The 11,481-nt window shown below is 30.7% G+C and overlaps 2 protein-coding genes across 2 annotated transcripts; one reads left to right on the top strand and one right to left on the bottom strand.

Annotated features, from left to right (window-relative positions):
- The first annotated feature begins 1,832 nt into the window (after positions 1-1,832).
- Positions 1,833-3,115, top strand: LOC105624669. Its single transcript, XM_012206025.1, has 4 exons — positions 1,833-1,955; positions 2,041-2,287; positions 2,604-2,818; positions 2,906-3,115. Exons 1-4 carry the CDS (start codon positions 1,833-1,835, stop codon positions 3,113-3,115), a joined length of 795 nt encoding a protein of 264 aa, XP_012061415.1.
- A 223-nt stretch (positions 3,116-3,338) lies between these two features.
- LOC105624668 (chaoptin) lies at positions 3,339-10,169 on the bottom strand. Its single transcript, XM_012206024.1, has 15 exons — positions 9,914-10,169; positions 9,490-9,660; positions 8,450-8,925; positions 8,059-8,278; positions 7,681-7,988; positions 7,022-7,246; positions 6,744-6,965; positions 6,299-6,467; positions 5,534-6,066; positions 5,154-5,348; positions 4,802-5,086; positions 4,597-4,722; positions 4,420-4,533; positions 3,899-4,134; positions 3,339-3,624 (listed from the first exon to the last, which is right to left on the bottom strand). Exons 1-15 carry the CDS (start codon positions 10,167-10,169, stop codon positions 3,339-3,341), a joined length of 3,822 nt encoding a protein of 1,273 aa, XP_012061414.1.
- Between the last annotated feature and the right edge of the window lie 1,312 nt (positions 10,170-11,481).

Below are 11,481 nucleotides of genomic sequence, written 5' to 3'. Positions count from 1 at the left end.
CGATACAGAAGAAAGTCATTCTTGCATCGTATCGTTACTGGGAATGAAAAGTGGATTTTTTTTGAGAATCCCAAGCGCAAAAAATCATGGGACCTAGGCACACCATCCACATCGACTGCAAGACCGAATCGCTTTGGCAGGAAGACGATGCTCTGTATTTGGTGGGACCAGAAGGGTGTGGTCTATTATGAGCTATTGAAACCTGACGAAACGGTTAATACCAAACGTTATCAACAACAATTGATCGATTTGAACCGTTCGCTGCTTAAAAAACGACCAGAATACCAAAAGAGGCAACACAAGATCATTTTTCTCCATGACAATACTCCATCACATACGGCAAAATCAGTTCGGGACACGTTGGAAGCACTCAGTTGGGAAGTTCTACCCCATGCGGCTTACTCACCAGACTTGGCTCCTTCCGATTACCACTTGTTTGCATCGATGAATCATGCACTTGCTGAGCAGCGCTTTGGTTCGTACGAAGATGTGAAAAAATGGCTCGATGAATGGTTCGCGGCAAAAGGGGAAGATTTTTATTGGCGTGGTATCCACAAATTGCCCGAAAGATGGGAAAAATGTGTAATTAACAATGGAGCATACTTTGAATAAATCTCTTTTTATTATTCTTCCGAATTTAACGTGTTTTTTTTTGGGGAAAAAAAATCGTCATTTCATATTTGTACACCTGGTAGAAGAAAGAATTTTACAAACTGACCAATTAAAAAATGCTTCAAAGCGTTTGCAACATCGCGTTGACCATACCCATAGTTGGTTTTTATTTTAAGACCATCTAAAGCATTACTTAAAACTAAGTTGTCTTAAGATGTTAAGACGGTTTTCTAATCGGTTTAATGACATCTTAAGATTGTACTTAAAACTATCTTAAATATAAGATTTGACTATGAATATAGACGGAGAGAAACTTGAATCTATTATAATTCGATAGATTTTAGTTATTTCAGCGATTTTAGCATTTTATTTCCATCAGGAGCACTGCAAAAAATGGACATTATCGTGTAGTTTATGTTCATTTTTTTAGAAGCAGTAACGCACGGCGATATTTTGCGGTTACAGGAGGAAGTCCCTCACGTCCTCTCTCATATTTCTCTTTGGTTTGATCATGAAGTATTTTGATATAAATATACAACTATATCTATATAAAATAATGCATATATAAAATTAAAAATAAATATATTATATAATATAATGTTATTAATATATTAATTATAAGCAATGAAAATGCGAAAAAATAGAAACTGAAGAAACTATCATTACTGTAAAATCTGATATTTTTGTAGATTTTATAATTTATATGATTATTTCAGTTTTAGAGCAATTTCGATTAATTAATTTATAATTAATCAGCAATTCAGTTTTACATACCATGTTAACATATGTATAAAATTATTAATTTTCAGTTTCGATACGTGCAACGATCATTATATATATTATAAATAGAAATTTTGCTTCATAAATGATTTTGCCAATTAAATTAATTGCTGAATAAATTAATTAAGGTTCGTTCAAAATCCAAGATAATATGTATTATATCATTTTACATGAAACAAGACTCAGAAATTTACAAATGCTTAGTACGAATACTTTTTTAGATAAAATTTTAATTTGTTTTTATATATAAAAAATGCAAGTATCATTGCAGCCAAAAAAATAATTTCCATATTTTTCGCGTAAATGTGCTGCATTCACGATCTATAGAAAGATGAATGTTCGATAAGCTCAATGAAAAATTCATTCGACTTCGTTGTCACTCTCTATCAATTTGTATGTAATTTTAAATATTATAAATAATTTATGTAAATTTCGCAAGTATGCGTGTCGAAGAAAAGCAAACTGTTCAAGTTTTAGTTGCTCCCTGCAAATTAAACACCATTAATCCTATCGTTAAACATGAACAATCTCAACGAGCAAACAATTCTAGCTTGTACAGAAAAGTAAAAAGGAATATCATGTAATATTAAAAAAATTATTACGCAAGATAATAGTATAAGTAATACGCGAATTTAATTTTTATCTAAGATTTTGGATGAATCGAAGTGTTCTAGTGGAGACAATTTGTCTTTTCAATCTTCAATAGGCGTGATCAATGTGAATGAAGTTCCGAATACATTAAGCGAGATTAAAAATTTAGATATCGAGAAATATGATACATCCACATCTAAAAATATGATTCAACAACTTGAATATGTTTCGTGGAAATACAAAAATCCGTATAGTGTTTCTATTACCAATCATATGGATTGTGGAAAATCTAATCACACATTAGGTAAATATAACACTTTAATACAATAACAGTATTACTTCATTACATATTAGTAATCGATTATTTAATAAAATGATAATCATAATTATGTTAGTCAAGTAAGTAATCATTAAATTTTTTTATTTGTTACTTATTGGGATATTACAAATCTCTTTATGTAATAAAAACTTTGTTTGTAACATTAATTCTTGTGTTAAACACGTGTAATTAAAATCTTATATTGATGATACAATTTGTAAGTTGACATAATGCATAAGAAATATTTTTTAAAAAGTACAAATCAAACATTAGGTAATCGAATTATGTTGTAACATTGTAGAGAATGTTTTCAAAGAGGACGAGCCTCAGGAAGGAAGAGCAAAGCAAAGCATTCTCTCCAATTGTCGAGAGTATCTAGCTACCTATCAGGAATCTTGTGGTACACCACGTACCGAATATTCCTTCGCTGCTTTGATTGTAGTAATGGCTCAGGCTACAGCACGATCTTTGTTGGGACTGATATACATGATTATTAATGTTGTTCCTGTTATTCAGGTGATTATATAGCGCTTTTCTAAATCCTCTATATCAGCGAATCGTCGAAAGTAAAGGATTAAACATGTATCTCTTGAAACATTCCAGATGTTTTCTTTCATATTGAGATTCGTATTAGACAAGATAATCGATATACGCAGAACTAAGAATATTCAGCAAGTAGCTGTGAAACTTACAATTTTCATCATACAATTGCTCAGTGTGTACGTTTGCCTTATATTTATACTTGGCTTTATTGTTTTGCCAATTGTACAAATGGCAATTGGTATTGTAACTAAATTTGTAATGCGCAATTAAAATGCAATATTATATTGTAAAAGACAAATAAAATCATGATAGTGTTAGCCTTACAGAAATTCTTTAATTGCGATTTAATCTTTCTTTGTACAAATTTATGAGCACACATAACAATCATTTCTTTACAATACCTTATATGATAAAATTCACGAATCAGTTTGAGAACTAGAAAGACAAAACATTGTCTTCGGACTAGAAGACAATGAAATTGAGAAAAAGACGCTTAATACAAAACAGCAGCTAAAATGACTGAAAACACCAAGAAAATAGTGTTCAGCTCGATAATGTTTGCCGTGGCCCATCCACATTCTAGCTCCGTTTTTAACAAATTTGACAACGATACATTGTTTTTGTTCAGACAGAACGTTTCGCGGATATCGTCATCCCAACCATTGTCCCAACAATTAAATTCATCGCTCTCCTCTCGCTTGAAATTATGGAATTCGTCGTAAGAAATACATTGGTCCTCTTGATATTGTCTGTGCTTCCTTTGCCATATTTCTATCCAGCTATGAAAAGAAATTATTATTGCTCATCTTAGGAGATCAATTAATATTTTGCTAATTAGCAATAATGATCCCAACATTGAAGAATTAAGTTACAAAAATCATAAAACTTAATAAATTTTAAAATCAAGTAAATGTATTAATTTGTCTTCTGTATCGCCATATTTTGAAATAATGATATTACAGTTTACTAATATATGCTTTGTTTCTTTTAAATCTATATTCAATGTTCTTTTACTATCCTTTACTATAACAATTTGATTTTATTGTATCATACCCAATATCGCAATCGCAATTGACATGACTACTCGCTAATCGAAGTTTCATAAGGAATCGCTGGCCTGGTACTCCCGGTTTGTAACTGGATGATGGATTATGCAATGATCGTATATCGCTATTGCGAATTTCCACAGTTACATTACGCACACGCTGTGCGTTTCTAAATATTTCTCGCGGCACAATCGCCACGCTGGTATTGTATAAATTGAAGTGAAGATGGGGATTTCGCATACCCTAAAAAGTTACTCAATATATACTTAATAATATTTAACATTTTTAAATACAATTCATGACTTTAATTACTTTTATTAAAATTTAAACTTTATGATAATATAAAATTATTAATACAGATAGTAATCAAAACTCAAATAAAATTTAATAAGTTAACTAATTCTGAATAAGAATTATTTTGATCCAAACAGTTAAATTTTCGTTTAAATAAAAAATATGTTTCATGAAAAAATGCATCGAAAATTTCACAAAAATCTTTTAATTATGAGTTAAAAAATGAAAACTTACGTGTAGTATCTCTGGATGTATAGTCTTTAAAGCTTTACCAGTCAACGTAATTTTGTATAATTTATAAGGCAATTTCCCTCTCATTTCTTTCTCTAGATTGGTGTCATTTTGAATCTATTACAAATATTATATGTTCAGTAAATCTAATTTTTATATGTACGCTATTCCAGTACTCACATCAATGAGCAAATGTTTTAAACCATGGTTATATTCTAGGATGTTGGGAAAGTTGAAATTCTTTATATTATTGTACGCAGTAATGTGTAATTTGCGGAGTTTGGTAGCTTTGCAAAGTGCTCCTGCCTACAAAAATCGATTCGTGTCTATGACGGTTTTTGCAAAATTTGTGACATGCAAATTCGAAATATAAATACAATCTTACTTCAAAGCTTGACAGACTGAGTTTTCGTATATCGAGCTCTTCGAGACTATCAGCCACACCAAGAAAACTAGTATTTGTAATAGCAGTAATGGGATTGTTTGCCAAATTGAAGGTTTTTAATTCCGGTAATGTATGAGTAATTAATGGTACCACCGTTAAATCATTATAACTTAAATCTAAATAATGAAGAGATGTAAGATTGGACGACATTTCCGGGGAAATCGATGCCAATCCATTATGTGCCAGATTTAAAGTTTGCAATCGTCTTAGAGGCAACTCTGGAATCTACATTACATATTACATGCTACTGTTCTATACACTTTTTGTGTATAGAATATAATAAAATACTTACACTTAAGAGAGAAATATTGCTCAGACCGAGATACAGAAGTGTGTCCTCTAAACCATAGAACGTCCTTCCGCGGCTTTCCAAAATAAGTTGTTTATTGTGACTTAAGTCAAGATGAGCTAGATATGGTAAATCAGAAAATACGCCGTCGTCTAATCTAACAAGTCGATTATACGATAGATCTAACCACACAAGACCCTATTGAAAAATAATACATTAAAAAATATACAAATATAATGTATATATTATAATATATACATATTATATAATATATAATAATACACATAATATAATCTATAATATAATTACTAGCAGTAAACAATTAAATGACATAGTTAATAAAAAAAGTAGCTATCTTAGAATTCTCAGAGTAATAAACTTACTCTAAGTCTGAATATTGTGTCGGTGGTATGAATTCCCGATAGTATGTTCCAGGACATATCCAAATTTGCTAAATTTGCAGTGGAAATTACCGACATACTTTTGACGGGCAGTCTCGTGAATTGATTGTGCGAGAGATCAAGACTCTCTATATCAGAGTCAGTAAACATGTTATCTGGCAGTGTTCTCAGCTTGTTATGAGACAAATCCATGATGCGCAATTTCTTCAAGGATCTTAGAGTCTCCGCTGGGATGTCTGTGATTTCGTTCCAAGAGAAAAATAACACTTGCAAGTTATTTGTATTCTTCAAACAATCAAAATATATCTCTATCAACCCGTTATGTCTCAAGTCGAGCCATTGCAAGTGAGGCATATTGCCAAAGACATCCTGAGTGATGTTTCTTAATTGATTGTTTGACAGATACAGATGAGTGAGTGAATACTCGACCGGCTTGAAGTAATACTTCGTAATATCGGAGATATTATTGTAACTCAAATCCAGAACTTTGATGTTCGATTGCACATTACCACTAACTAAAAGAAATGTGGAAATTAAGAATATCAGTTTAAAAATAATAATAACTGTAAATAAAAACAGTTTAATAAGTAGAGAAAATAAATAATATTAAATAGTTTAAATAAAATAAAATAAAACGAAATAATTCAAAATTAAATTTTATATTATTTATAATTTCTAAATTGAAAAATTCCTTTTGAATATTCCTTTTGAAATTTATTAAACATTGTAAGAAGATTGTAAACTCACCGCCAGATGAAGATATGAAAGAGGTGCTATTTACCCATAATCTTGAAATTTCATTATGGCTAACGTTGACTTTGAATGATGATAATGTACCCACTTGATCGAATGAGGCGAAGTCAAATTCATTAAGATTGTTATATGCGAGATCAAGAAACTCAAGATCTGGTAAATTCTAAAACAATATTTTCATCAATAATATATATTATTATAAAAGTATTCTTTTCAAATCATTAATTTGTCAAAATATAAATAAATTAAATCACTGAATTTTTACTTAGAACGAATACAAAATAATTAACACTTATAGAATTATTTTTTAACAATAAAAATTATAATTTTAATTGCATTAAATTTTAAAAATCCAAATGGCAGAATCTTTATTTTTAATTAATTCTAAATTGATTTTTAATTTAACAAAGATTTAGCCTGTATGCATATATTAAATTACTTGAAAGGCTTCATCGGTGATGTCTTTAATCTTATTGCCGCGCAAATTGATATATTTAAGTCGGTTCATATTTATAAAGGCTCGTTTTTCGATCCTCTCGATAGTATTGTCCTCCAGATTAATTGTCATTAAAGCCGACAAATCGATGAATGTATGAGTTTGCAAATCTCTCACTTGATTAAAAGCGAAGTTGATTTCTTCCAGAGTTGAATGGATGTCACCCTAATCAAATAATTTTTTGTCATATAAGATACATGTTATACAAAGAAGAAATTTACCTGAAAGGTACCCTTCAGTATGCTATCAATTTCGTTATCTTGAAGCTCAATGCGTTTTATCCTTTTTAAAAAATGAAAAGATGTAGCAGATAAAGATTGTATCTTGTTATTGCTAAGGTCAAGATGCTGTAAATTTGTTAACGATTTAAATGGCCGATTTGGTATTTCAGAAATTGAGGAGGAGAGACCATGAGACATCCTTAATGTTAAAAGAGAATAGCCCACCTATATATAAATATTTCAAAAAAAATTTAGGCAACTTTGTATTGTTTATATAATTTTCTTATTACAATATAGTAACATTTAAGCCGGTATTCATAGTTGATTCTTATATCTAAGACCAACTTAAGCATAGTGACATTAAGATGTCATAAGCCAGATTCGTATTGCATTTTAAGACATTAAACAATCTTAAACAATAAGAATAAATTATGAACATCGGTTTTAATGTTACAAATTAACTTTTATAAAGATTTAATTCCTTTAACTTACTCCTATAGCACAAAGTTGCACAAAAGTTGCAGCAATACTGTTGCAGCATTGCATGTTGTAACAATAATGCAGAAATTTTGCAGCGATATTGCTGCAAATTCTGTGTTGTATGGGATATTAAGTTCTAGCTAACTAAGAAAATGTAATAAGCGAAATAAAAAATTTACCTCTGAGAAAGCATCATCATCTATAGTCGATATCGAGTTTTCAGAAAAATCAAGATATTTGATTCCGCGAACGTGCATGAAAGCGTGATTTTTTATCGTATTCAGATTACTATTAATTATTCGTAATTCTTTGATATCCATACCAAATTCTAGAAAATCATTCGCTGATAAGATTGCCTGTGGCATTCGGGAGATCGAGAGGAAACGCAAATTTCTCATTTGTCGTAAGTCTTGAAGGGAAATCATGCTGTTCTGCTTGCCACTGAGGTCCAAATTATACAAATATTGGAAGCCACTAAAAACTTCAGCTAAAAATATACATCATGAGGATCATGCTTGTTTTGTGTCCATTAATTGTAAAAAATATGCACTATTTACTTGGCGAAAATGTGTTGATACGATTCTCGCGGAAGATAAGCGTACGCAGAAGATCGAATTCTTGAAATAGATGATTAGGAAGCATAGTTATATTATTTCCTGACACGTCCAATAACTCGAGCGACGATTCCAAGCCGACTAAGTTGGCCGAGTTGATCTCCAGCAAATCGCAATCGCTCAAATATAACTCACGAATGCGCGAATCTTTGAATGTACCCTCCTTTAATTGCAAATATTCGATATATATAACTATCAATGCTATTATTCAATAGATATTATCAATATAAGATCTATATAATTTCTTAAGTATTTCTAAATATTCTTCCAATTTCGTGATGTGTTTGATTTAAATCTTATCAAATTATATATAATTTTTAATTTATTATTATACCTCGATAGTCATCAAAGGGTTGCCTCTAAGATATGTGTGGTTGATCTTGTAAAAATGTTGAAAATCACCGGATGCGAGAGTTTCGATTTGATTATAATCCAGTTGCAATACATCCAGAGACATCTGTATACTCCTGATCTCCGGTTCTTGTTGAACATGCAGCATTTTCGATATCTTGTTATAACTGAGATCAAGGACCTTCATACGTTTCAATGAAAACAATTGGGTATACGGCACATATGTCAGTTGATTGTCATTCAAATAAAGATGTGTCAGGTGAGCCATCCCATCCCTGAATACCGAAGGATCGATCTCTTTCAAACTATTTTTTCGAAGATCAAGGATCTCTAAATATGTGAGACTAACGAAGGCATCGGCTGGCAATTTCTCAATCGCGTTTTTTCCCAAACGTAGAATTTGCAAAGAGTTCTCTAAACCACGCCAATTTTCCGGCACAATGCGAGATATCTTGTTGCCTGCATACAAAATTATGCATGTGATAATATTTTCACTTTTCAACTACTTATTATGTTACATAAATTTTTCTGTATAATATTTTTAAAGCTATTATAAATAATAATATTCTCTTTTGTATTCAATCTAAATAAATATTCTGATTAATCTCTTTTGTATTCAATCTAAATAAATATTCTGTGAACTTATTATTAGATTAAGAAATTCGGTACATTTTTATTTAAAAATTTATTCAATTAAGATTGTATGTAAAATTATTATTAGAGCCCGGAGATTAAAATTCTGAGATCATGTCAACTGTAATTATCCTCATTACATCTCATCCCTCATCATTGTGGCTTCGTTATCATGGCTTTAAGTGAGTGACAGTAGGGAGAATCGTAAAGAACTCGCTACGATTGACTCAAATCAATACATCAATTGGCGGATTCTTAATTGTTATAAACTTTAGTAATCTTCTACATGATATTATGCTTTTAGATTATTATGAGAGTCAATAGATTTTTCAAAACTATAATTTGGTACAATTATATTTGATTTATTTCGGTAAAAGCGATAGCGAATACCTGTGAGTTCGAGAACTTCCAGTTTTTGTAAATGTTTAAATGATTTGCTCGGTATGCTTGCAAGTTGATTGTAGGACAAGTCGAGCATCGATAATGATCTCTCAAGACCTAGAAAGGCTTCTTCTGGAATATCCGACAGAGGATTATGCTTAATCTGTAGTTGATAGAGACCTAAAATATATAAAATATACAAAACATTACATTATTTTGGAAAAAAAACATCATCTATTCTTTACATATCTGTAGATCAAATGTATTTTTACAACTAAAAATACATTTAATATTTTATTAAAGTAAAAATACTGTTTTTAAATCATATAAAAATATGATTTGTAATGAAAATTGAAAAAAAAAAGATAACATGATATGTAGTCTGTGATTCTTCATTTTATGAATCGTAATATTAATTAATTCAATCAAATACCAGTATTCATAAGATACTGTGGCTGTAGAAACCTCAGCCCATTGTTCTCCAGTTGCAGCATATACATTTTAGATGAATTAATCGGCTGCGGTATTCGTGGCATCGGTACACTGTAGCATGCTACTTTGCCAAGATCCGGCATGGCTTTCGAACAAGTACAAAGCGGATTAAAGAAACACGATGGATAGTGGACCGGTAGTTCGTGCATCCGCGCCATGGACGCCCACATCATTAGCAACAGGGTGATCACCAGCATAGCGTACGCGATCTTCACCAAAGTAAAAAGTTTCTGCAAATCATCGATTCCGTATATTGGATTCGCTTCAAAGGTGACATCGTGTAAGGACAGACACACTCTTTTTGTTATAAGTAAAACCTCTATCCAAATATATGTAAAGTTCTCCAAACATTAATAATTACTTAAAGATGATGCGATGAGTAAATGTATTGACACGTGCTGCCTCAATATTATACGAATTATTAGAAATACCTGTAATTTGCACAATTAATCACATTAAACAAATCATTATTACATTTATCATTATCATTTTGAATGCTTGAAGGTTGGGTTTCTAAGCGTCAGTTCACGTCAAATATCATGTGTATAATTTTAATTATTATAATTATTCATTTGTGACAATCTATCATAATTTTGCCATCCATTTCACTTTTCTTGCTTCGAAAGTTCAATAAACTTTCCTTATATGAAAATCTTATTGTGTTTTTATAATCTCTCATACAAAAGAGATATCATCTTTTTAAACTTTCAAAACAGTACACTTTGTCTCTCTTTGTTTTTAATAATGATTATTCCTTATGCAAAGTACTGCCGAAGTCTTCAATAGCTGTAATACGATTAATGAAGACTACATTCGCAGACGAGTTACAAATAGGAATTTTACCATGCTCTTTTAGATTGTCCTCTGCTTCTTTCCGTATATTGTATTCCTTCGCAAACATCGAACAACAAACACTAACTGATCGTACGCGGTACAGACACATTCGATCGCTGTTGTTTGCGCGATAGGGCTTCGGGTGCACACTGACAGTCTCAGTGCTTCTCTTTACCCAATTATCAACATTATATTTCATTAGACAGCGATCGAAAGTTGTGTGCATAAAGCCATTTAAGAATCCACTCGTTGATGTCTATAAGTATATTTAAACCGCATAGTCAGAATAACAGTTTCGCGACTATCACATTCAATTTTGACATTCCGATATTATTTCAAATTTTCGCATAAAAGCTTTAATTTCATCTTTTCATTTAGATATAGCAGCGCACAGTGACATAAGAATGGATAGAAGATTGATAAAAAATATCGTAGTTAAAACAGCCGTATATTTAGGCGAATTATAAAATTTTTCTTATCTATATATTATTATATATAAAAACGATACGTCTGTTTCGATAATGTTTTACATAAATGTAATGTGCGTATAGCACATTATCGATAGACTTTCACATCTGTAATGCATTGTAACAAGAAATATTGTATATAGATACATTTACATATATATATATATATATATATATATATATATATATATATATAATATATATATAA

This window comes from Atta cephalotes (genome assembly GCF_000143395.1).
Source record: "Atta cephalotes unplaced genomic scaffold scaffold00084, whole genome shotgun sequence".
In the NCBI taxonomy this organism is placed as follows: domain Eukaryota; kingdom Metazoa; phylum Arthropoda; class Insecta; order Hymenoptera; family Formicidae; genus Atta; species Atta cephalotes.
The sequence above is the reverse complement of the archived record's forward strand: the minus strand, read 5'-3'. Positions and strand labels throughout refer to the sequence as shown.